Source organism: Chaetomium fimeti (assembly GCF_033439085.1).
Source record: "Chaetomium fimeti strain CBS 168.71 chromosome Unknown B0H64scaffold_3, whole genome shotgun sequence".
Taxonomy (NCBI): Eukaryota; Fungi; Ascomycota; class Sordariomycetes; order Sordariales; family Chaetomiaceae; genus Chaetomium; species Chaetomium fimeti.
The window spans coordinates 633,597-658,802 of record NW_026944331.1 but is presented as its reverse complement, the minus strand read 5'-3'; the positions used below and the strand labels follow the sequence as shown (position 1 = coordinate 658,802).

At 56.8% G+C, this 25,206-nt stretch overlaps 6 protein-coding genes across 6 annotated transcripts; 3 read left to right on the top strand and 3 right to left on the bottom strand.

The window, feature by feature from the left end:
- Window positions 1–96: 96 nt before the first annotated feature.
- B0H64DRAFT_108985 (uncharacterized protein) lies at window positions 97–6,492 on the bottom strand. Its single transcript, XM_062797766.1, has 3 exons — window positions 6,205–6,492; window positions 256–6,129; window positions 97–161 (listed from the first exon to the last, which is right to left on the bottom strand). Exons 1-3 carry the CDS (start codon window positions 6,376–6,378, stop codon window positions 144–146), a joined length of 6,066 nt encoding a protein of 2,021 aa, XP_062660282.1. The 5' UTR covers window positions 6,379–6,492; the 3' UTR covers window positions 97–143.
- Window positions 6,493–7,643: 1,151 nt separating this feature from the next.
- Window positions 7,644–9,585, bottom strand: B0H64DRAFT_416068 (uncharacterized protein; the record flags this gene model as incomplete). Its single annotated transcript, XM_062805138.1, has 4 exons — window positions 7,644–8,297; window positions 8,351–8,646; window positions 8,701–9,286; window positions 9,454–9,585. The coding sequence occupies 4 exons, from the start codon at window positions 9,583–9,585 to the stop codon at window positions 7,644–7,646; spliced, it is 1,668 nt and encodes a 555-aa protein (XP_062660281.1).
- Window positions 9,586–11,425: 1,840 nt separating this feature from the next.
- B0H64DRAFT_390273 (acyl-CoA dehydrogenase/oxidase) lies at window positions 11,426–13,296 on the top strand. Its single transcript, XM_062803393.1, has one exon. It carries the CDS (start codon window positions 11,622–11,624, stop codon window positions 13,170–13,172), a length of 1,551 nt encoding a protein of 516 aa, XP_062660280.1. The 5' UTR covers window positions 11,426–11,621; the 3' UTR covers window positions 13,173–13,296.
- Window positions 13,297–15,697: 2,401 nt separating this feature from the next.
- Window positions 15,698–16,401, bottom strand: B0H64DRAFT_108898 (uncharacterized protein). Its single transcript, XM_062797765.1, has one exon. The coding sequence runs from the start codon at window positions 16,184–16,186 to the stop codon at window positions 15,734–15,736; it is 453 nt and encodes a 150-aa protein (XP_062660279.1). The 5' UTR covers window positions 16,187–16,401; the 3' UTR covers window positions 15,698–15,733.
- A 1,412-nt stretch (window positions 16,402–17,813) lies between these two features.
- B0H64DRAFT_108884 (DNA repair protein endonuclease SAE2/CtIP C-terminus-domain-containing protein) lies at window positions 17,814–20,281 on the top strand. Its single transcript, XM_062797764.1, has 2 exons — window positions 17,814–18,113; window positions 18,180–20,281. Exons 1-2 carry the CDS (start codon window positions 18,026–18,028, stop codon window positions 20,234–20,236), a joined length of 2,145 nt encoding a protein of 714 aa, XP_062660278.1. The 5' UTR covers window positions 17,814–18,025; the 3' UTR covers window positions 20,237–20,281.
- A 1,045-nt stretch (window positions 20,282–21,326) lies between these two features.
- Window positions 21,327–24,729, top strand: B0H64DRAFT_108683 (uncharacterized protein). The gene is made up of 5 exons (XM_062797762.1): window positions 21,327–22,188; window positions 22,253–23,053; window positions 23,105–23,211; window positions 23,265–23,427; window positions 23,479–24,729. Exons 1-5 carry the CDS (start codon window positions 21,457–21,459, stop codon window positions 24,532–24,534), a joined length of 2,859 nt encoding a protein of 952 aa, XP_062660277.1. The 5' UTR covers window positions 21,327–21,456; the 3' UTR covers window positions 24,535–24,729.
- The last annotated feature ends 477 nt before the right edge of the window (window positions 24,730–25,206 follow it).

Below are 25,206 nucleotides of genomic sequence, written 5' to 3'. Positions count from 1 at the left end.
GCGCCGTAAAACCCCGACATATCCACTCAACTCCGGCTCCAGTTCCATGATGCTCCCTATGCCAACGTTGCTCATTACTCGGCCCGCAACACCACTCGGCCCTCAACACCACTGGGCCCTCAAACCCACCAGGCATGCCACAATCAATGCTTTTTATATTTCTGCCGACCACCAGTTAGCACAACGCGAACAAACAAACAAACAAACAAACCACACAAACAAAGCAAGTAAAACCAGGAAAAAAAAAAAACTCACAGCCTCAACCCGCCTCCGATGCATCGGATCGAGCGAGTTCGTCGCGCCCAGCAGCGTCTGCCCAATGGCCTTGGTGGCGCCGATGGCCGGGCGGAGGATGATGGTGGGGGCCTTCTTGAGCACGGCGGCGGCGGCGCCCTGGGCGCCCTGGCTGTCCATGACCTCGGCGGGGACGGCGATGATGGCGTCGCGGGCGACCGACAGGTCGCGCGCCAGGCTGGCGTAGGCGCCGCGCACGCCCTGCACGATGCCGAGGGGCTGGTCCGCGTACAGGCTGATCTTGCGGTGGACCTCCTCCTCGTACTCCTCCTCGTCCCAGTCGTCGCCGAGCACGGCCGCGACGGCCGCCGCGCTGCTGCTGCTGCCCTCGCCGGTCTGCTGGGGCGCGAGCAGGCCCTCGGCGCCCTGCAGCGCGTTCTGCGTGCCGATGGCGAGCTTGGCGCCCAGCTTGACGACCTCGGTGCCGGTCGTCTTGGCGAACGCCGTGGCGCCCTTCCTGAGGCTGCGCACGATCCGGCCGTCTTTGCGGTACTCGCGGATCGGGATCTCAATCAGGTCCCGGAAGCCGGACCCGGCGTTCACGAGGGAGCGCACGGGTGCCAGGCCGGCGAGGACACCGGGCAGCTGGTTGCTTTTGACATCGGCCGTCCAGATATCGTTGAGCTGATCGCCGAGCCGGTCGAACCCGGAGACGCCGTACAGGATGACACGGCGGAGAACTAGTCGGGCGCCTTCGAGGATCATGAAATTCATAAACTCTGTCGTTTTGCCCGAGCGTAGACCGGCGTAGTCGACTCGTTTCGGCTTGAAGTCCAGCTTGACTGGAACGCTGTTGACCACAATCCGCTGGATGAAGGGGACGTCACTCGGGGAGGCGTGGACCGGCGCCGTCTCGTCTCGGAACGTAAAGAACCTGGTGATGAAATCGAGGGCGTCTTGGTCAACATGCAGCCTCAGGGGCAGAATGGTGGCGCTGATCACCATCTCGGTCGCTGGCGTGTCCACGGGCCTTGTGGTGATGATCTCGGCATGCACCATGCTAGCGCCCAATTCACGCTCGCCGGCGTCGATGTCGTACATGGCAAACTTCTTCCAGGTCGACTCTGGGACGTGGTCAAAGACGTCAACATCGCGGAGCCGGATGTCAAGTGAGTTGACTGTCTCCCCTGAGCCCGGCGGAAACATAACCATGTCCACGTTCACGCCCCTGAGCTCGAAAGTGATCTTGTGACGCTTGCTCCGATCCAGCTTGAGGCTCTTGGATCTGCGGCGTTGCCCCGCCGTACGGAGTGTCGACGTTGTGGCTGTCGAGGTTGCAATCGACTCCGTGTCTCCAAAATCCTGCAGGCCGTGGTTGATCGCCTGGGCGAGTTCTTTGGGATCACGGTTGGCCGGGATGCCAATGTAAATGGAATTGAAAAGGCAGTCGCCAATGACTGTTTCGTCCTCGTCAAGGTCTTGGTCGTAGCCGCCCCTGCGATCCGTCCTGGTCCGCCGCTCATATGCCTTCGCCTCGACCTCCTGTACGGCCTTGGCGATCACCTCGCGCGTGCGCGCCCAATCGTAGCCATCGAACAAGTGCCAGATGACGTGCACATCGCGAACGCAGACCTTCAAGGGGCTACGCTGGAGCTTGAGGTCGTTATGTTGGTCGTACTTGTTCGCCTTGGAGTCCCAGCGATGCGCAGTGCCGCGGGCAACCGGTCCGTTCTCAAAGTAATCGTCTTTGATAGAGAGGTCGCCGGTGCTGACTTCTAGCCCACTACTGCTTGGGTTGTCGAGGCCAGTCGTGCTGAGAAGGACCCCATCGTTCGTGTCTTCGAATTTGGTCCCGCCTTCTTGGAGAATTGAGTCAGACGTTGCATTGAACAGCTCTTCCTGGACGACCCCCTCCTCGAGATACTGCGAGTCAAGGTTTAACGGACTATCACTTGGCCCGCCGTCAAAGTCTAGGTCGCTATCGGCATCGTCTCCAAGCTCCTTAGCAATCTCAAAGTCATTATCAAAGTCGTAGTCGCCTTCGGCTTGGCCGAACGCCTCCGCCCGAATAGAGGCTAACAAGTCTTCGACGGGGACAACTGATGTCCGATACTTGATTTCCTTGCTCGGGGGCGTGGGCGGCGTCAGAGCGTTGGCCAACGCGATGAGAGTTTGCGTCGAATCCGCACAAGTTTCGAGGACCAAGAGGTCGTCGCGAACTTCAACCTCCAGCTGGGTGTCACCCTCTGAATCCTTTGAAACTGTCACTGTTGCCTTTGCTGACGAGATCTGACAGATGTTGACGTATCCCTTTGTACATAACTCGGTAACTTGGGGTGAAGGGGCTGCTTGTGGACGGCGCGTCGACGCGAAGCGGGCTCCGGGAGATTCGAGGATGGATGTATCGTCGATCAACAAAATAGCAGCTCGTTTCATGGTCGTTACTGCGGTGATATCGTGCGAGTTTGGCGTCATTTCAAGATGTGCATCGGTGAGCACAACGGTCAGCTTGGACGCCAACGCAAGCGGGTTCAAGCCGATGAGGCAGTCCCGGAAGGCGATGTCCACCTTGAGTGACTTCGAGGCCTTGGCCTGGCCCGTTGATGCCAGCGACCCCGAAGATGCTTTCCTGATGACAGTGTGGGCTTGCTCTCCCAGGCTCGCAACGGATGCGGCCAACCCGGCCTCATAATCCTCCGGCGTAGCATCCTGACTGAGGTTTAGAACGTCCATGATGGTAGGGACCCGGTATTCTAAGCCCAGCCCAATCAGCTTGATCTTGAGGACTGGTTCGATGTCATCAATCAGTCTCATCATGAAGACCGGAAGATTCTGCAGCGTGCCGTTTGGAGGCGGCGAAGTCATCACCAGCTCCTCGATTTTATTTCGCGTGACGGCCATTTCGCCAACGGCGACGGCGGCCAACTGGGGCATCGAAATATGTGCCACTTCAAGGTTGCTGAGTGAGGTTAAAACGGCACCGAACCGGCCGCCAACATCAACACGGCATTCAGAATGTTTGACATGGCATAGCGTGAGAAGGCCTGGCCGATCATCCTCGGGGAGATATTTCGCAACGGTCCCAAGCCTAGCCAGGTCATCGACAAGACTTGGGAGGCAGGTGAGCTGCTGTAAGTTGCCTGCGTCAACTCTGACCTTCCCAATGGCCAGGGAAAGAACAGATCCTTTCCTCCGTTGCCGCAGCAGCGTGTCCACCATAATCTCATCTTCGTCTTCGTCGAATTTGACTTTAGAAGGGGTGATGAGCTCAATGAGCCTCTCAAGGTCCTTGGCCCGGGGCAACGACAGGAATTCGGCTCTGGTGTCCAAGACCTCGCTTACGATAGGAGCTTCGGCTCTGGAATTTTTGAGGTATGGTCCTGATAGTCGTATCCTGCTCAGATGTACCCCAAGGCCCTCTTCTCTGCTGACCAATTTAAGGGCGCTGGTGTTCAGCATCACGCTACAGTCCTTCCCGATTAGATCGACCCGGAGACCGTTGATGCGCAAGTCGGTCTTGTTCTCCTTTGCAACGGTTCGATCATCAGGATGAATTGGCTCGTCAAATCGGACACCCTTGGGTTTTTGAATCGGCTTGGCCGGAGTTTTGTCTGCCCCTGACTTGTTGGCGGTGATGGAAGCCCCCATGTTAAGAAAACTGCTGAGCCCGCCAAACCAGCTGAACATTTCATCAAGCCTCTGGAGATCTAGCTTGACATGGAGGGGCAACGTGTTGACCTCCAGACGCGACGTCTCGGGCCCCATCGTCGCCTTGACCGAGACATCCTGGCCAGCGGAGGGGAAGGTGTTCGCAACAGACTCGAACATCAGGACAGAGCGGTCGAATGAGATGATATCATCATTCGCGTACCCGAACTTCAGTTTCTCGATGCTAAAGTTCATCTCCGTTTGTGGGCCTTCGTTGGAGAGCGAGCCCCTGATGTCAGCAAGCTGAGCTTGGAGTAGCACATCAGAGCCCAGGTCTGTCGTCCTCTTCTCGAAGAGCCTGTGAGGGACATCGGCCACGCCTGCCAGTTTCTCTAGAAAAAGTACAGACAACTGTTCAACGGTGATTTTGATATCCGGAGATTTTGGAGGCGGCTTCGCTGTTGCAGGGCCAACAGAATCCTTCGACCCACCTTGGGCTGCTTCAAGGAGCCGGGCGACAACCATGGCCAGGAGAAACCCAATTGATGCGTCGAACTGGATATCTACGGGTTTCAGTACGATTTCAATGGATGGATCGACGGACGTTTCCTCCGCGGCTGGTTCGTTGACGGGTATAAGCTTGGGGCTCGTAGTCGCCGCGGAATACATTGAGAACGCTCCTGGCATGTTCGGGGATATTGATTTGCTGAGATTAGGGGCATCGGCATTGGCGTGTTTGTGAGTTGATGGAAGATAGACCGAAATCGAGCTAAGGGACAAGAGTTCCTTTACCAGACGTGTTGGCCCTCGAGGAGTTGGGATATCGTCTTGTGCGGGTTCAGGTTCCTCTACGGAGGGCTCCTGTGCATCAAAGCTGGGGCCATCCCTCTCGTGGTCTTGAGATGGTGAGGCCAGGGAATCACCGGCTTGGCCGTCTTCGTGGAGAGCCGACCGGGTTGCTGTGAACGGTTCAGTTACAGTTTCATGCTCTTCAGCGTCTTCGAAGGCATCCCAGGCACACGGCATGCCGGTGCGCAGCCCCTGAGACCCTGTTTGGGAGAACGCGCTCATGTACATGCTCTCGGCATCCTCGTGGCTGTAAATGTGTGATTCGGCCAGGTCATCTCTCGCCGAGCCGCTTGAGCTTGAGTGGACGGAGGCTGCAGGAGACGGGTCATTGGAGAGAGAGAAACCCTCAGGAGGGCGCAGAAATGGCTCCGATTGCGCTTCTCGCCCCGCGGTCGACCAAAGTCGGGGCGAAGGCTCGAGAACCGCCGACTTGGCATGATCCCTGACGGTTGGTGGAGGTGAGCCCCGGTAGACGGACGCCCTTGGAGTGGATAAGGGTGATGTCTCATCAGCCTCGCCTCGGTCGTTGTTGTCAAAACTGTATGGGATGTTGAACGCCGCTTCGCTGTCCTGTAGCGGGTATTGACTTTGCGAGAGACCATCGGAACTGGCCATCGAACCGGAGCTGACACTGCGGGCAAGCCCGGGCGGGGAAAATGTGGCGGTCTCATTGAGCACGGGCGAGCGGGAGGCCACGGATGAGGGCATTGACGTAGACCTGGCCAACGAGGAGAAGACGTTTGTCTCAGTTATCAAAGCAGCCCGAATGTTGTCCAGTAGAATATGGCGTTTGCCCTCCTTGTGGACGATTGCGGAGGCTTCATCGGTTGTTTCTGCTGTTGAGGTTACGCCTTCCACGTTGATGTTATCCAGCGACAGCTGGAAAGTAACGAGCTCCGGAACCGAGGAACTGGGATCAACCGCCACCTCGACGTCCACCTGAAATATAACGCTCTGTACGCGAATCTGAATCCTATCCACGATGCCTTGGAGGAAGTCGGTCAAGAAAGCGGGCAGCGAGAGAGTCTGCCCCGTGCCAACCGTCAAGTCGTCGTCACTTTCGGATCCGCTAGCGGCCATGGAAGCAGCGAGATCCTGGGTTTCGGCGGCGAGGGCTTGCTCGAGCTCCTTCTTCTCTGCCACAGGTTGCGTTTCCAAAAAGGACTGTGCGAGGTCCGCAGCTGTCGGTACGGCCTCGGGACCGGCTGTGCCCCGCTTCCCCGTATTTTGTCCATCCTTCTCTTTCTTGGACGCCACCTTCAAGCGGATGTCGACACCGTCTACTTCGGCCGTGATGGGGCTGGTGTAAAAGTCCATGGGAATCGTGACCCGCAGGACGAGCACCTTGGCCTTTTGGAGAGAAAAGGTTGGGGGCAACCCCAGCAGCCTCTCGAGTTTCTACGTAGAATTGTGTCAACCCCAGTATACACCGTGATACGCGGGCGGCGCATCCGGGCCACCTAGAAAACCTACCTGAAGAACCAGTCCGACATCCCGAAACTCTAGGACCGTATTTCGACCGAGGGCAAAGTCGAGGTTCTCCAAATCAAGCGCTTGTGTATCGAGTAGGTCCAGTCGAGAGAGAGCAAAGCGAAGTAGCTGCTTCGCCATGGACGAGCTGCGAAATGACTGAAAGAAAGATGCCATGATGGGCCGTTGCGGTAGTGGGTGCCGCGACGGGCACCTGGAATTGCGAGATGGAAGTTATCGACGTGGGGGGTTGTGGTGAGTGGCCGTCGAACAAGTGGGCGAAATCGTAGGTACTCGAGCGAGACGGAAGACGGAAGAGAAGAGGGGCTGATGTGTTTTGGGCCACTGTGGATTAATAGTCCAGCAAGGTCGAGTACGGAGGACGTAAAAAGGCGGCCGGACTGGTCATGTTGAGACGAGACGGATCATGATTACTGGCATTTCGCAGAAGTCGATCGATGCTCGGCCCCGAACAGCTAGATGCAGATGCGCTCCCGGTCTTCTCTCCGGTGACGGGTGACGGGCGAAGAGGTAGACAGAAACAAAGCCTATGTTGCCAGAACACAAGGCGCCGGGTGAAACGGCACAATTAATGCCGTGGTCGTGTTGTGCGATGGAAGAGAAAAAAGAGTCAACCAGCGACCGGGGGGTTTTGAGGGAGGAAGGCAAATGGGTGAAGTGGTTCGCAGGAGGTCGAGGTCTGTCGGGTGCAAGACGACCGACCACCCGTGACATGGAAGCGGTTCAGTGCTCCGAGTGCAGGTGTTGGGCAGAGAGCCCAATCAGTTGATCGGCCTTATCACTAGCGTGAGGCGTGGGGAGAGGTACAGGGATCTGAGACCCCACCTCCGGACTCAAACGCTCATCGATGACTGTGCCGGACTCTCCGCCTGTGGAGACGCCCACTTCGAAACCTCACCAAGCTCGACGACAGGCCGAAAAACAACAACTGATATTGGGCAGACAGAGAGGGGAAATGAAGCGAAAACGAGCCCCGGGACTTCTCCGAGCCTCACATCCGACGTGGCCATACGCGAGCAAGGGGCAATGATTAAACATCCAATCCATAGCGACTGCTGCCTTGCCGTTAACTCGACCTCTCTTCGAGTCGCCGGCTGTGAACACTGTGGGCTTAGTGGACTTGCCCCGTTGGCCAGAATAGGCAATGCCGTACTCGACCATATCAGATGACCAAGGTCTCGAGGAAGGGGCGAAACCCATGGAGAAGACAAACAATGGCTTGGACCGTGACTAGAATGTTTCATATTTTTCTAAAGAAGGGGGAAAGAAGAGGACCTCGCCAGGGGCAGTAATAGTAAGATCTACACAGTATAGGTAGGAGGAAGATGCGTAAGAGCGCCTTCATGCAATGCAAACGCCACCAATCCAGAGCCAAATGTCGCGAAACCGCTGACCCCGCAAACCTGCGCCTACCAAAAGCCCTAACCCTGTATCTCGGCGCCTTTCTCCCCGTCAACCACAACCCCAACAACCCCTCTCTCTTTCTCCTTCTCCCTTCCCCTCCAGTATCCCTGCGTTATCCTCCGGGCAACGTGTTCGCCACTCCAGTAGGCACCCGTCACCGTCCCCAGCGCCACAAACGGTGCGGTGTGCTCCCCCGCGAGCCAGATCCCCTCCTTGGGCACGCCACTCCGCATCGCGATGACGTCCTTGTCGCCTTCGAGAAGGCCAGTCTGGAAGTTGCTGTAGCTTCCGTTCCCCGCCAGATCATCGTCCAGCCAATCTGTGGCGAAGCATGCCGTGGGCTGACAGTCCGCATTGGACTCATCGTAGGAGGGGAGGCGGGAGTAGTATGGTTTGAAGTAGTCGTAGATGAACGAATCTTTCTCCTTTCGCGAAGGGAGTGAGCGGAGGCTAGAGGTGAGATGCTGCGACTGCTCGCCGTAGAGGTAGAATAGCAGGGTCGGATGGGCTGCGGCCCCGAGCGAGCCCAACTCGACGATTTCGCTGAGGCAGCGGTTAGGGTTGGAGTCCTGTGCATAATTTGGGGCGAGCCACTGGCAGAAGCCTTGGACTATGCGGCTCTCGCCCGGGGACGGGCTGAGCCAAAAGGCGGTGCCGAAGGAAATGTAGACCTGGGAGACGTTAACTTGTGTAAACGTGGCATTGATGAAATGGTGGGACCGACCTTCTCTAGGCTGCCGTAGCCAATGTTTTGGATTCCCTGGCATAACCGGTCAGGCAGAGGCGGGGAGAAGGCTTGCAGGTTCTTCTTGAGCCAGCCCAGCGGGCAAGTGACGACAACTTCGTCAAACTCGAGGACTTGGCCGTCGGCGGTCTTAACCCTGGCCATGTTATTTTGTGCCATAGACTTGCCGTAGATCTCGGAGATGCGGGTTTTGTAGCGGATATCTGCACCGTCGATGGCCGGTTGAGCAACCTTCTCCAGAACTTTGTTGTATGTCCCTGCGCAAAAGAGGTTTTCTAGGACAAATTAGCGAAATACGTCAAGAGGGAAGCCGAGAGAGTGTGCCTTACCGCCCTCGATACACTCCTCCAGCCAGAAAAACTTGAGACTCTGGGTTCTAAGAGGGCTGCCGACAAAATTACCCCATAATTCGGCCATGTGGAGGAGGAGGCGCCTTTGCCTCTGATAGTCCTCCTGGGTGTCCGGTATCCTCTTCACAACCTGCTCCTGGAAGAAATCCAGCAGTGACCTCCCAGGGTCGATATTCGCGCCATGCTTGTTGGAATACTCGAAAGCATCCTCGATGATGTCCCACATCAGGGTCGAGTACTTCTCTCCCTCTTCGAGGGGAAGCAGCCGTCCATCCTCGTCATAAATGCACGAGTGGTTATCCCAGACGCCAACCGTCGTCTTGGTCTCCTTGACCAAATCCATGATTGGGTTCTCGGTCGTACCATGAATCCAATTCGCACCGATGTCTATCAAATGGCCATTGGGTAACCTCTCCTGGAAAATCCTGCCACCGAGACGGTTCCTCGCTTCCAACATTGTGACGCGGAAGCCATTTCGGAGCAGCACATCGGCGCACTTGAGCCCGGCAAAGCCAGCACCAACTATCCCGACATGTGGTCTTCTACTCGGGTCAAGGGTCTCGAGCTACAGCAAATGTCAGTGAGTGCTAAGTTCCAGCGCACCGTTAAGGTCGTAACTCTGAAACATCACGACGTATCCTCCACTTGTGCACTGCAGGAGTGTTCCCAGGTTGGATTCTGCGGTGAATGGAATGGAACCGAAGGACTATTTTCGGGCTGGGTGACAAATACCTTTAGGACACTATCCATGATACTCTGCCTCCTTGACGAGACACCGTAAAGCCGGGAGGTTTTGAGGTCCTGGTATATCCTCGACGTTTTCTTGCCTGCGGCGCTGGTGACGGACATAGAATGAGCATCCATACTGATGGTTGAAACGATGCGCGAGATACAAGACGGGCGGGTAAGGGCAAGGTCAATCTCTAAACTTGAACAGATGTCAAGGCAAGTAGGTAGTCAGTCTGTTAAAAAGGCGCAATGGATGGACCAACATCTCACAAGCGAGAGGCCATGATGGTCAACTATATATGCGACTCGTCATCTGCGGGGCCGGGGCCCCGGGGGTAGTCAAAGCGAAAACGGGGATGAGCAACAGCTCGGTCAAAACTATCCGACCGCAAGCATTCCAGTAGGACGGGGCGGCGGACACCCAACGACCTCGGTGAGGAGAACCACCAGGTGGCCATGGCGGAGTGAACGGGAGAGGACAGGCCGCAAAAGCCGATAAGAGACCACAACCACGCAAGGATTCTGACACAAAAAAAGCCATTGCTTCTGCGAGGCACGGCAATCTTGACAGCGCAGCGGGTGTGGCAATAATGGAGCCTCATTTGGCAATCCCGAGAGACGGGAAAGATACGGATAGGTAACTCACCAACCTTTTCTGCCGGGTAGACCACTTGGTCTCGCCGCGTGCCTCCATCTCTTCAGCGAATTGAGCGAGTGGCCAATGACAAGCGCGCTGCTGAGCATGCCATCTGACACCTCAAGCGACTGCGGCTAACGCGGGCCAGATTTAAGCAAGGCTGGCTCGCTGGTGACAAGCGACAAGCAACAAGCGACAAAGGAGATCGACTCACCGCAGCGGGACCTTCGGGAGCCCCCGCAAATGAATATGGTAAAGAGCTGCCAACTCAGCGTAACGCATATCCTGAGAGAGACTGCGGCTGGATGATGAGAGCTGAGAGCAATGTGTTTCAGCTGTTCCAGCCAAACAAAAGAAGATCTGGGCCGTTAGTTAGCGGGGCTCATGCCGGCTCGAGGAAAGAGCCAACAGGACCAGATCCGGGGAACCCACCCGCTGTCAACCAGGCTTGATAAAGCAACCGAAGAGTTCACACTACTATACACATACACAGCAGGTGATTCTAATAAATACCTAGGTATTCTCCATAGGTTATCAGTTACCATTTTCCTATTGTTCAATCGCGCATGAGCGGCCTGCACAACCCCCTCAGTACCTCTGTACGAAACGCAACCCTGGCCCAGGGAAGAACCCGTTTGCGGTCAGAACTCCCGCCAAACGTAACACCGGAAGCCCCCGGTTAAGGGCGGGGCATTTACGGCGTTGGCGAGGAGGCGACGAGCGAGGGGTTGCAACACGAAGAAGGTATCTACCTAGTAAGTCTCGGTGCTGACTTCGTTTTGCGTTGACTGTATACCATAGGTAGTTATGAGGACAACATCAAGCAATGCTGCGAACGCCAACCTCAGGCTGGCAAAAGAAAACCGAGGAGCAGGGTGGAGGGTTATCAATGACGCGAGTGGCTGAGACATCTCACTCTTATTTGGTAAAGACCCCTCAATCCCAACAGGCAAACATCAGTAAACGAGTTGCTGGATGGTAGTTTTGCCAGGAAGGTATGAAAACAACATACACAGTAATTCAGGAAAGCTGTCTACACAGTCGTGTACTGTATAAATTGCCCCACCCGGCTCTCGCCTCCGATCTCTTGAACAATGAAATCGAGTCATGAAGGGGATCGGAAGCGTCTCTGCCCGCCGCCAGTTGGCTTGCCCACCTGTCGCACATCACATGCGCAAACTCCAGGATGACCGGGGTGCGAAGTCAGGGCTTCGGCTGCAGCCAATCACAAATCCGGTATTACATCTCTTGGCATGCTCCCCACGTTGGAGCCCCAGGTTCTCAAAACGCTTGGGAGCCGAGGCAGTCCAGGGGGACAAGCCGAAGCAAGCCTCCAAAGTCCGACCGACCAGCCGGAAGGCGCTCTTGGAACCCCTGGTCCAGGTAACAACGCCAGGAATAAAATGACGGTGCTGTCAGCTCTGCAATTCCAGTGACACTGTCCCCTTTGTTCGTTCTGCTCTGCCCCTCGTGATACCCTTTAAATCCTTCAATCCATCAGAGATCGAAGACCTTCCTCCGCCGCACCGCAACCATGCCTCTCGAAGTCCCCTCCAAGACCTTCACCCGCGCCGAGGTCGCCAAGAACAATACCGAAGACAGCACCTGGTTCATCATTGACACTGTCGTCTACGATGTCTCGGATTTCCTAGATGCCCACCCGGGCGGCGAGGCCGTCCTGCGGCAGGTCGCCGGCACTGACGCAACTGTCGCCTTCTACAACCTCCACAGGCACGAGGTGTTGCAAAAGTACTCGGACCTGGCCATCGGCACCATCGAGGGCGAGAAGCAGTCCATCGTAACCCCGGCGCTCGGCGAAATCTCGACCGTGCCATACGCCGAGCCGCTCTGGCTCACCCCTTCGTTCAAGTCGCCCTACTTCAGCGACAGCCACCGCCGCCTGCAGCGCGCCATGCGCGAGTTCACCGACCAGTACATCACCCCCGAGGCCCTCGAGAAAGAGCGTTCGGGCGAGTACATCACCCAAGAGCTCATCGAGCGCATGTCCAAGGCGGGCGTCCTCCACATGCGCATGGGCCCCGGCAAGCACATGCACGGCGTGAACCTCCTCAACGGCGCCGTCGACGGCAAGGAGTTCGACTACTTCCACGACATGATCTGCTCGCAGGAGCAGGTCCGGGCCGCCTGCCGCGGCTTCCAGGACGGCAACATGGCGGGCATGGTGATCGGGCTCACGTGCGTCCTCAACTTCTGCAAGAACGCGGAGCTCAAGAAGAAGGTGACGGACGAGGTGTTCTCGGGCCAGAAGAAGATCTGCCTGGCCATCACCGAGGCCTTCGCGGGCTCCGACGTGGCCGGGCTCCGCACGACCGCCACCAAGACCCCCGACGGCAAGCACTACATCGTCAACGGCACCAAGAAGTGGATCACCAACGGCGTCTTCTCCGACTACTTCGTCACGGGCGTCAACACGGGCAAGGGCCTGTCGGTGCTGCTGATCGAGCGCGGCGAGGGCGTCGAGACCAAGCCCATCAAGACGTCGTACTCGCCCGCCGCCGGCACCACCTACATCACCTTCGACAACGTCAAGGTGCCCGCGACCAACCTCCTCGGCGAGGAGAACAAGGGCATCTACGTGATCCTGTCCAACTTCAACCACGAGCGGTGGACCATGGCGTGCGCGACGATCCGGTACATGCGCCTCGTGGTAGAGGAGTCGCTCAAGTGGGCGCACCAGCGGCTGGTGTTCAAGAAGCGGCTGATCGACCAGCCCGTGATCCGGCAGAAGCTGGCCAAGATGATCGCGCTGTGCGAGTCGCACCAGTCGTGGCTCGAGACCATCACCTACCAGATGTGCAACATGGCCTACTCGGAGCAGGCCAAGCACCTCGGCGGGCCCATCGCCCTGCTCAAGATGAGCGCCACCCGCGCCGCCCACGAGATCGCCGACGAGGCCGTCCAGATCTGGGGCGGCCGCGGCCTGACCCAGACCGGCATGGGCCGCGTCATCGAGAACTTCAACCGCACCTACAAGTTCGACTCCATCCTGGGCGGCGCCGAGGAGGTGCTCGGGGATCTGGGCGTGAGGCAGGCCATGAAGTTTATGCCCAAGGCGGTGCTGTAGAAGAAGGGCGGGGTTTGTTGACATCATTCCAGGTTGTTGTACATAGGACAGAGGTGGCTGGTGGTATCATCATTTAGCATGGTCGGATAGGCATTTTGGTGTTTTTTCTTTCTTTCTTGGGAATCCATCAACTTTCTCGCTATTACGCTGTTGACACGTTGACGAGTGATCATCAAATTGGCTAGCACTGGCTTTCACTGCATTTCCACACCACACGACAGAGAGAGCAGCGTCAGTAACCCCGGACCGTTATCATTTCTATGGAACCTGAGATGAGCCCCATTTCCGGTCCCATGATCTAGTCGTTAATCCGTGAGAAAGAAAACCGAGAAGCCAGACATTGCAACGAAGCGAATGCAGCGCTCCACCCGATGAGAGAGACTTGAATGCAAACCTGATAAGGCAGCCCTCGCCGTCCCGACGCCAAAGATGGTCAAACTTTTCCGTTGCCCGGTGATCCGTAAGTCGTGATGAATGAAGTGTCGTAGGGTTGTGGAGAGTGTGGGGAAAAGCAAAACAAAAACTGCGGAAAACCATGGCTCCAAGCCGAGAATGCGGCAACAACCGGCCGAGGACATTGCCAACTGAGAGGGTATCCAGGCCACTGAGATACCAGCAATACAACCCGTGGAACTCCAGCGCGCGAGCACCAGACAGATCCACCAGAAAGGTAGTGTATAGCGCACCCGCATGTCGTTCAACCTCCATTGGGACCGCCAACTACCCAGCGAGTCCCCTTGTATCCTCTTCTACCTCAATCGTAAAGAGCTAGAACAAATCGCAAAAGGTTGACCGACCGGCGAAAGAACCGGGGTCATCGAAGGTAACGGCGGCCGCGTCACGTCCGCAACTTAGTTCGGGCACTGAGACTGGACGTGGCCAGGCTGCTGGCACTTGTAGCAGATCTTCTCGCCGCCAGTCGACTCCTTGGGGCAGTCGCGCGACACGTGGCCCGAGACGCCACAGTTGTAGCACTTGCTGCCGTTCACGCAGTCGCCTGTGCCGTGTAAGTAAGGTTTCTTGAACGAGAGGATACGTTCGCCACGACTTACGAGAAACGTGGCCGACGCCGCCGCACGAGTAGCAGGTCTTCTGGCCGTAGCCACCACCACCGTAGCCACCGCCACCGTATCCACCGCCACCGTAGCCACCACCACCATACGAGGGTTGGCCGCCCTTGCTGCAGTTGCGAGCAATGTGGCCGATCTCACCGCACTAAATTCAACGGTTTAATAGAGAAACTTCGGACCGAGGGGGTGGGGTGGCGCTCACCTTGTAGCACTCAGCGCCAGACTGACCACCGCCGCCCATAGGGCCGCCGCCGCCGCCGGTCGGGCAGTCGCGGGAGATGTGGCCGGGCTGGCCGCAACGGTAGCAAGTCTTGGTGTCCTTGGGGCCCTCGGGGCAATCACGGCCTGGTTTATTCGAGTTAAAATGTATTCATAAGTGCAACGGAGAGCAAGGGTACTCACTCATGTGGCCCTCGCCTAAGAATCGCAACTTCTCGTTAGTCCAATTCGCCGCCATGAGGCTAGGCGGGCAGTCCAGAGGAGCTTACCACCGCAGTTGTAGCTACAGAAATGGTCAGCGATTGAGGAATTGTCAGGATATATGGCGAACGGTAGCTTACCACTTAGCCGCACCCCGGTTCGGGCAGTCACGAGCCTAGAAACATCTAGTTAGTGGCCGCAGGGCAACATCGCGATACTCCCTCTTGATCGATCTCTCCGGGCTCGTCGACGGTTTCATACCTGGTGAGCAGTTTGGCCGCCTAAAATCTCTCATGTCAGACGATCTCTCTCCCCAACTCAAGCAGGAAGGGCGGTTTCAGGTGTTGTGTGGTGCGGGTAGTGGTCTGCGAACGCAAGCAGACGACCTTTCGACGGGTCCGCCGCTGTCCAACCCATTGCTGGGTATTGGCTGGAATGACCAATTTCCAATTGTTTCCTTGGACGGCCCGTCGCGTTGGTGCGTGCAGAGAAGCAGCAAGTCGCACGCAACGAGCGATGCGCCGACATGCGGGGAGCCAAGATTTGACCATATTCCAATGCTCTGCAGTTTCCCGCGCGCAGATCTTGCGAGATATCCAAACTGGCTCCCTGACCAAGGCAGCCGGTATCGCGATGCTGTGCACCATGCGTGTAAAGTCTCGGGGATGTGGGCGTGGGTGGCGGCAATTGCGCTCAGAGCCGCGGGGCAAACAGAAGCCAAAGCGAAGGAACTGCGATGGCAAACTCACAGGTGAAGCAGGCCCGGCCCTGGGAAACGTTGGAATCCATCTTGAATATGTGGTTGAGGGTGGTAATCGAGTGCGGGTTGGTAATTCTACGCAACGCGTTCACCAGTCAGTTCTGGTGGTTTGTAGGTGGCGAGGAAGTTTCCAATTGTCTGCGGGATGCAAAGTGTTTCGGTATTGGAGAGATTTTGAGCGGGAGTGCGCAAAACCGAAAAGGTGGGGTGACCCTTGGGTGTGGGGTAATTTTCACTGACCAAAGTGGGATTTAACTAGCGTGTGGAAAGAATGTGCAACACAAACTTGCCCGCGATTGATAAAAAGTTTGTTACGATGTTGGGGAGAGGAAGGAAAGCCGCGGGCAATAGGAGGGGCAACGAGGACTAAGTACTGTTCCAGGTTTCTCGATAAGGCAGGTAAGGCAGGGAGTCGAGGCGAGAAACATGAATGAAGGAGCGGGTTCACCTGGCAGAAATGGATTGCTGTGATTGAATTTTTCTGGACGTGGTCGTTTTGTGTGGGGCAACCCCTGCCGGTGTTCGAACGCCTGGAAAGTTGGCTCAGTCAAGGATTGTTCAATGGTCTCCCTGCCTCCCTCCATAATGAGCCTTGCTCCCAGGTTGCTGTGGGACGGGCGTGGCATGGCGATTGGGATGCCAGCCGGGATACAGAATATTGAAAACGGCCCCAATGCAAGAATTCTCGGTTGAATGCAGCTTCTGCGACAAATGAGAGGGAACGTGCCAGATCCTCGCGCCTTCGTCCCCCCCCCCATCCACATTGAGCCTCGGTACTACCTGGGTATCATCAACACAGTGCTAGTATATCGGACGGCGTCGGTGGCGTTTCCAGGTTCGGTTGCCCTGGTTTGGGCCTGCAAGCAACTTTCAATTGTAACAAGTAGGTCGTGTATTGGGTCTTTCATCAGGGGAAACCGCAGCGGTATCCTCATATCCCATGTCAGTTGGTGTGCTGGACCCAAGCAAAGCATGCGGGTGACTTGCCCCTGCATCAATAGGTGCGGATCTTCTCGTCTGAGCTTCCATCTCGTTTCTCGAACTTCCCGTGTTGTCTTCCTTGGGGCAGTGCTCCAGCTGCAGTGAACCAATGCGGACTTGATACGTGGCGAAAGCCGAGCTGCTTCTCCATTTACATAGTAAGCAGGCGTCTCCAGGGAATTTCGACTCTGCTCATTCCTGAGAGTCCTTCTTTCATCCCCTGCCGCTGCCTTCCCAGGAGTTGTTAACGACGGTCGTTCGATCCCATCGCACCGCAATCGAGGCATATCGAGTGTCTTTCGGAAACTCCCTACCGTTCGGTTTCTTTGCCGTTGAGACCGGCACTCCCTTTTGGTCCTTCCTCGCACTGATAGGCTATATTACGAGGGGAGATCACGAAGATCCAGGGCGGCTGCTGGTGCGTCTCCAAGGTGGCTGGACCGGAGCGACGTGCTGGTTTGCTCCGAGCCTCAACCCTTGCGTGCCACTCGCTAGGGTCGCATCCTCCCATTCGGGACATCTTCTGGAACTTTGTTGGAAGCATGTTCGCAGATGATTTCTTGGCCGCCTTGTTTGATTGTCCGATGTGCAACACTCCAGCCAGCTGCGAGTTATTGAAGTAGATGGGGCGGTGGGACATCAAAGGGCGGAGGAAACTGGCCAAATCCCCCCCCGTTTACACTTTCGACCGCCCTTCAACCTGATGATCGGGGCCTTTGGCTCTCGGCTGTAGCTCAGCATCGCCTCAGGATCTCGAATGTGACGGCCAAGCCCGTCAGAAGGTCGAGTGACGCCGAGGACCAGAGACGCAATCTGTCAACGGCAGCTGTCCGTAGCTCGGAAGTATGCTATCCGCGCGGGAAGGGCAAACAACCCATCCAGGGAAAGTAATCGCGGCCTGGAATGGCGTGTCTGCTGCTCAAGTGGCTGGGGCTGTGGACGTCGCTCTCTCGGGGCTGCATCGCACCATTGGGCCGGCTGGTTGCATTCAATCGAGTTGCCGATATTGCTGTCCCAACGACCGCAGGCCCGTGATGAAGATAACGGCAAACAGCTTGGCCCTGAGTTTACTCTTAGTACTCCCGACGGCCCGAACATTTCTGCGTCGGCCGAAAAAGGATCGATTCTAAAGTGGCCCGCGGCCATTCGAGCACACAGAAACACAGAGTGCCCGTCCTCATCAGCTTTGCTTTGCATAACACGACAACTTAGTTCTGGTTAGAAGCACGGAGAAAGAGCTGTTGGTTGCAATGGATGCGAGACACCAAGATCTCGAGACGCACGGGCGGCAGGACCTGCTTCTCCGATCACCCGGACGGAAAGAGAAAGGGCGACGTCGAGGCCCTGCGGAATGTGGGGTCGGCGTAGACACATTCAATTGGCGGAGCCAGATAATGAAAGCCCGGCCCCGGACTTCTGTTCCCAATCGCGTTTCCCGAGACCGGATATGGCGCGAAGCCATCCGAATCACATGATAAGGCGCGTCTCGTCGATATCTTGGCGTCTTTAAACCCCTGCTGTATTCGGGGGAGCGCGTCGCGGGACGGACTTGGTTTCCCAATTCCAAACCCTCACCCACGCTGCCGTTGTTTGTTGTTTTTGTCTTTTTCTCAGTAGCAATCATGGATTACTGGACACACAAGGGGAGACCTATACTTCTTGCCGCTCTTGAAGCAGCCTGCGACTCAGTCGAGGAAAACCTCGCTGTTGGTGGGTAAAGCTCTGCAGCGTTGCTGAGATCGGAACATGCCTTTAAAACTGACGTTAATTACCTAGAAATTCAACAAAGATATGAGAAAAGTCATGAATCACTCCTGAAAGAGGTCGGTCGACTACAAGCGGCTGCGGAAAGAGTAGACTCGCTAGAAAAAGAGAACCAGTCCCTTGTCCGGGAACTCGGCCAGCTCCGAAGCAGACAAGAGACTTTACCACCTCCAGCAGCACGCCCTGCGCTTGCAAAGATCTCGGCCAACACCAAACTCGGCTCGTTGGCTGCAGACCCTTCAAAATGCGGCCCCGAGAAAGCGACAGATTGGGAAAAGGAGTTCTCAAAGCTCGCCGTGCGACACGCGACTCTCGAACGACGGCAAGAGGAGATACATCGATCGGCGAGGAGGTTCCGGGCAGAGCGAGATAGCTGGACAGAATACGCCCAGTCGTTGGAGGTCAAGATCGAAAAACTGGAGAAAAAGGTCCAGCGCAACAAAAACGCGGATGATCGCGTCCCTCCCTCCAGCAGTGCTAAGCCTCGGCCTACTTCAGTCAACCAACTAGGCCCCTCTTCCGATCGGATAGTTGTTGATTCGAGCACCGTATCTGAGCCAGATCAAGCGATCAACCCCAAACCACGCGGAGATCCTACCCGAGAGTCCATGGGGGTTGAAGAAGTAACGCCAACGCCAGCAACACTTGTGCCAGGATCTCCACACTCGACCGGCGAAGAGACGCAGGATGGAAGCGATGGAGTGGAAGAGATGCTGCGTCTACCGCAGGGCGCACCTACGGGGTCTGCGGTTAGGATCAAGGAAGAACCATCCTCGGATGCCCCGGTCATTGTCTCCGAGAGAACAATACGCAAACGGAAACACACGGATGACGACGTGGGTATGCCGGCTCCTCCCCGCAGGATTAAGAGCGAGCAGAGCACTAGCTCGGAACCCGTCATCACAGGCGAAGCTCCCATCTTTTGTCCGCATGAGAGCATTGACCTCGACGAAGATGAGCGTGGGATGCCGACACCAAGGAAGCAGCAACAATGGGAAAATCGGCATGCCCTTCGAGAAGATAAAGACGTTGCCCCTCCAGAGCAGCGCCTCGGCGGAGCACGCTCGACCGAGGAACAACCCCACGGCCTAGGTTTGCACCTTGATCGGCCGACTGCAGCAGCTTTATCTCCGCATAGGCCATCGAGAGCACACAAAGACCGCGAACCGCCTATTAGAACAGGGTGGACGTTGGATTCGGGGATTGCAGATGTCGCTGAGGAGACGTTCGAGTCGTTCTACTCTCTCAAACCGCGGCAGGCTGAAAAAGGGCCGACGCATCAGACACCGTTGCAAGGCCGCCTGCACTCGCTTTTGAACGACAACTCACCGAAGAAGTCCGGTGTTTTCCTCTCTCCAGCCCGCCTTCGCCATGGCAGCGCGAGTCCTCGTCTCGACAAGGAAAACGTTGAGAATAGGACAGCACAAGAGACCGAAGAAAGTAGCGACGCTCTTGTTAAGCCACCCCCGATAGTTAGCGCTTCCACAGTCACTCCTCTTCGGAAGCATGGCCAGGACAAAGGCAAACTTCCTAAACCTGGCCGACTGCGGGACCGGCCGCTGGCGGGGCTACGACCGGAAGATTTCAAGGTCAACCCAAGGTCCAACAACGGGTACAACCATGCCTTCGACGAGGTTGTGCGCAACAGGGAGGAGCGGGCGGAACTCTCCGGGTGCACCGACCCCAACTGCTGCGGCAGACAATTTCGAGCGATGGCGGAATCGGAGCTTAGCGCTGGCGGGCCGGGGGTCCTCTCACGGGTGGCCGACATCAAAATGATGGAGAATTACCTGGGCACTGAAGCCGATCAGCTCGTCGAGATGACCCGCGGGGAGCGACAAGAGACCTGGCTCAAGGCCAGGATCCAGGATCTGGCTAATCGGTTGGGGAGGCACAGGCATAGGTTTGCCAGGCGGCCGTCGCCACCAGGGTATTGGAACCCGGATTTTCCCAGCACGCAGGAGATCGAAAAGAACAAGGAGGAAGCGGAAAGGGCCGAGAGAGAACTTGTCGAACAGAGATGGCGTGAGGCGATGCGGGGAGGGAGGTGGTTGTTCAGAGACGAGTAGGGTGTTAGCGGTCGAGTTCAGCAGCAGAAGGACCGGCTTCCGTGGGAGACTGGGACTCGGGAACAGTACCCAGCCACTCAGAGCGCCTTTTATATGCAACATCGGTGCTGTTGGTCTCGCAAGATTGACCAGTTAACTAACGCATCTCGTGACCACTTCTTTCGCATTTGCTTGCCATGCATGACGGTGGTAATTTGTCGATCATCCCCGAGCTTTGTGAGGCCCTGGTCCACGTCATGAATCCCGCCTAGGGAGTGGAAGCCTGGTGAATAGAGCTCGGGTAAGGCCTGCAAAACAGAGAACAAACGGAGGTAACCTCACCCGGTTGTCTCCTTTTCTCTTTTCTTTTCCCTTTTTTTTTTTTTGTTTTGTTATTTTGCTCGTCCCAGGGGTTTTTCTTCTTTTTTTTTCTAATTTTATTTTCTCTTTATTACCTACCTCTTTCGTCTGCGTCCTGCGTCGTCATGTATTCGGAGGGAATACATCCTTAAATGGAACGACGACAAATGTAACATGGAACCGAGAGGTACCAAAAAGGCTGCATTCAAGCAGCCGAGGAGGAGTTAACCTTAACCCTTGCCTCGTGGTTTGTGGCCCGAGCGCCGACCGGGCGTTTTGCCGCCTCTGTCCAGTGTTTGAGCGCTTCTTTGCTGTGACGCCCGGGCTGTGGTAAATTTTGGAACAATCGTGTGGAAACCGCAAAAGTCCACCACCAGCACCAACATCGTCTCCTCTTGGCATGCCCTTGCCTTTCTCACCAACCTAAGGGCTGCCCAATGCGCCAAATCATTTGATCCTTCCGTTTTTACCCAATCGCGCCGACTGAATGACAAGATCAGTGCGAACCTTAAGAGAAAGAGCCCACAGCAACGCACGGTAGCACCCGGCGCCATCATAATTCGTAATAGTCAGCAGCAACTGACCGAACCTCCGTCGTGCGAAACCTCTACCTGGACATAGGGAGTCAGGGCAAGCGCAGTCTCGAACCAAATTCTCTCCGTTCCCCAAACCGCCTTCGCTTTCTATCCTTGAAAACCACATCGGCTACAAACCCATTTGCGTCACCATCCACGACGCCCACCCGCCCAACTCCTTGACGAGTTGCTCTCTCCGACCCCCAGCTTCTGCTGGATTTCCGACTCGCGACTCTTCGCCGCGGTGGCCCTCACATCGAGTGAGCAGCTACCGCAACAACCACAACACTACACACCCCCGCCGGCATGATGAACAATCGGGGGCATCTGCCGGCTGGGCAGCAGGTGCAGGGCGGTTCTGATATGGGCCCCGCGCCCACTGGTCCTCCGCCTCGCCGTGGCGGTCGGCCCCAGCATTACCCGCCGGCCCATGCCTACCATCACGGTCAACATGGTCATCATGGCCACCACCAGCAACATTCAGGCCAGCCGATGTATCCTGCCAGCTACATGGCAAACCCTTACGCCAGCGCCCACTACTATGCGCCTCCGCACTACCAGAACGGCGCCATGCCCGGCCCGCCTGGCTACATGCCTTATCCCAACACCGGATACGTTCGATCGCCTCCGGCAATGCAGCACTTTGTGCCTCTACAACAGGCCTACGGCCGTCCACCACAACATTCGCCGATCGTCTCCTCGCCGTATCACCCCCCACCGGCGGTTGCAGCACCCGTCGTTCCCCCTATCCCGCACACACCCTCATCGACGCACTCGCATGCTGTGCCTCCACCCATGACTCCCCCGGTCCAGCAACTCCATGAATCTGCCCAGCTCCCGGTACCGATCACAGTGCAGCTTCCCCCGCAGCCTGCTCCTCAGCCTGCTCCTCAGCTTGCTCCCCAGCAGGAGCCCCAACTTGGGTCCCGGCCAGTGTCACAACAAGAGGTCCATATTCCTCAGCAGATATCCGAGCCCGTTGCCAAGCCATCTCCGACTACTTCCGTTTCACCCCCCAGACAACCCTTCAGACCACCGGTATGTTTTGGCGGAGCTGTGTTTGTTCGACGTGCATTCAGGACCCGTACTGACCCCTATTCAGCTTCCCTGGCTATCGCAGCCCGACCTCCCATTCCCCCAGCGCTCGTCGAAGCTGAGGAGGAGAAGAAAATTGCTAGGGGCCGATGCGGAGAGGGTAGAGCTCCCTGGGCAGCATGCACCCGGTGCTGAGGGTCTTGCCCAAAATGACAGATCTCAAGGCTCGGTTGAGGTATCGCAGCGCGTCGCTGGCGCTCCCGCAAAGACCGAGGCACTTGCTCCCGGTGCTGATACCCCTCCCACTCAAGATCAGTCGCCCGAGGCCGTCGCAAGCTCGACGCAGCCACCCAAGGCGTCTCCCGTAGCACCCGCCACCCCTACGGCCGTGAAGCCTGCGGTACCAGCAGTTCCGGTTGTCCCCGCCCTTCCTAAGGCTAGCCCCAAAGAAACCAAGGCTTCAGCGAGGGTCGAGAAGAGCGCCACCGAACCCAAACCGGCTGTCGCCACTTCCGACGAGCAGCAAGCCGAATCTGTCAAACCGCCCGCCGAGAGTATGAATGGAGCTGCCGAGGCTGTCCAGCCGGCTCCCGCCTGGAGCAAACCCAAGCTTTGGGCCGGTTTGTTTTCCAAGCCTGGCGGTGCAGTCGCAAGCACGAGCTCCGCAGGCGCGGTTGCTCAGGCCGAGGCCAACGGCAGCACGGCAGAAGGACCGGCTGTGGTTCCCGGAGCCGGTAGCTTTGCGAAGGCCAACGCGAGCTCGCTAGCTCAAGCCCTACAAGCCTACCGTCCCAGTGCCCCGGACAGGCTTGCCTTCTTGGAGCCGAGAGGCCTCGTGAACACCGGTAATATGTGCTATATGAATTCGGTAAGAACATCTCGTCGTGTCACAACCCGGTCATCTCTAACCCTATGACAGGTGCTGCAAGTCCTCATCTTTTGCATTCCTTTCTTTGACTTCTTAGACCAAGTCAGCAAGAAGGCCGCCCACAGTTTCAAGAGCGAAACCCCTCTCGTGGATGCCATGTGGGTATTATTCTAAGCCTTGCGTTATACTGTGCATTTGCTCATAGCAATAGGGTCATGTTCATGCGCGAATTCAAGGCAATCGACTCTGCTGCGTCGGCCGACCAGCTAAAGAAGCGCCTCAAGAATGAAGAGTACGAAAAATACGGCGAACCCTTCACACCCGAGTTTGTTTACGAAGTCATCCGAAATCTCCCACGCTTCGCCAGCATGAGAGTAAGTGCTTTCAAACACATGAAATGCGAATTTAATACTGACAAGTTGCAGCGCGGCCATCAAGAGGACGCCCAAGAGTTCCTCGGGTTCCTGCTCGAGGGCCTCCACGACGAGTGCGCCCAGGTGATGCGTGCGGCACCTACCTCGACTGTGTCTACGGCCCCTCCCTCGCCCACCTCGTCTCGGGCGAACGACTCTGTGGAGGGCACCGACGACTGGCTTGAGGTTGGCCCCCGCCAGCGGTCTGCGGTCACGAGGTCTTCCGGTCACTCCCATACGTCGTCGCCGATCAACAAGATTTTCGGCGGGCAGCTCCGCTCGGAATTCCGTGTCCCGGGAAAGAAGAACTCGGTCACGCTCGAACCGTACCAGCCGCTCCAGTTGGACATTGGTTCCCCCGAGATCCGAAACATCATCGATGCCCTCAAGGGCCTTACCCGACCCGAGGTGCTTCACGGCGACTTCAACTCGCCGCACGGCAAGGACGTCCGGGCGACCAAGCAGGTCTTCATCGAGTCCGTGCCGCCGGTTCTAGTTCTGCATCTCAAGCGCTTCCAGTTCGATGCCGAGGGTTACGGCGGCACCGTCAAGATCTGGAAAAAGGTCGGCTATCCGCTTGAGTTTGAGTTCCCGCGGGAAGTGCTGTCGCGCCAGACCCGCAACACCATCCTTGCCGAGAACTCGGGCGCTCCCCGGTACCGCCTAATCTCAGTCGTCTACCATCACGGCAAGAACGCTAGTGGCGGGCATTACACTGCCGATGTCCGCCGCCAGGACGGCCGCGAGTGGATCCGCATTGATGACACGGTCATTCGGCGGGTACGTGACGAGGATGTTGCCGAGGGCGGTGCCGAAGAGAACCCCAGCAAAATTGACGGACAGAGAGACGCGAGCAACTCGGCTTCCGGCAACCGTTTCCTCGGTATCAACGACGAGGATACTGGTGACGAAGAGGGTTGGAAGCAAGCGGCCGGCGGCAAGAAGTGGAGCAGCGTTGTCAACAACGCACCGTCGGCTGCCACCAACGGCCAGAAGGCCAAGCAGCAACACAAGGAGAGCATGAAGGAGAACAAGGTTGCCTACCTGCTGTTCTACCAGCGGGTCTGATCATATGGCCGTTTGAACGGAGACGGACTCGTATTGGCACCTGAGGCGGGCAACATGGTGATATAAGATGGTCGGGCACACCATCATGAGCGACATGGCGTTATCGAAGCGGTGGTCTTGACTGATGAACCAACGACCCTCGACATGACTTCGATGACGGCTTCGGCGTTGGGTTGCTACCAGCCGCTATCGGATTCGGGGATGATGTCACGGCCCTCCATGAGGAGTTTAAGGCGTCAATAATCCTAATATCGGTCGATGGAATGTTACCATCGCACATCCGAGCTGCCCAACCATAACCGCCGACATAACCCCCGACCCCCGCCCTACCCTTTTCAGCTCTGACTACTTACCGACCACCACCTACCTATATACCTTTCACAGCCTGCCTCATCCAGCAACCTCCCCTTCCGCAACACTCCCTCTCATCATACAATACCACCCAGCAAAATACCACCCGTCAACCCATTGGCCAACTGCGCCCCAGAGTGGCCTGGGAGTTGGTAGGGGGTGGAGTCGAAAACGGCCAGCAAGCACTGGCAAGTGTATCCGTTGGCGAACAATCAACATGCCCAATATGACCGAGGCTATGATATATGTGCGATGCGATCACGTTATATCTCTAGATAAGATTAGCGTATTGCGTAAATAAAAATTGATCTTCCAGCTTGT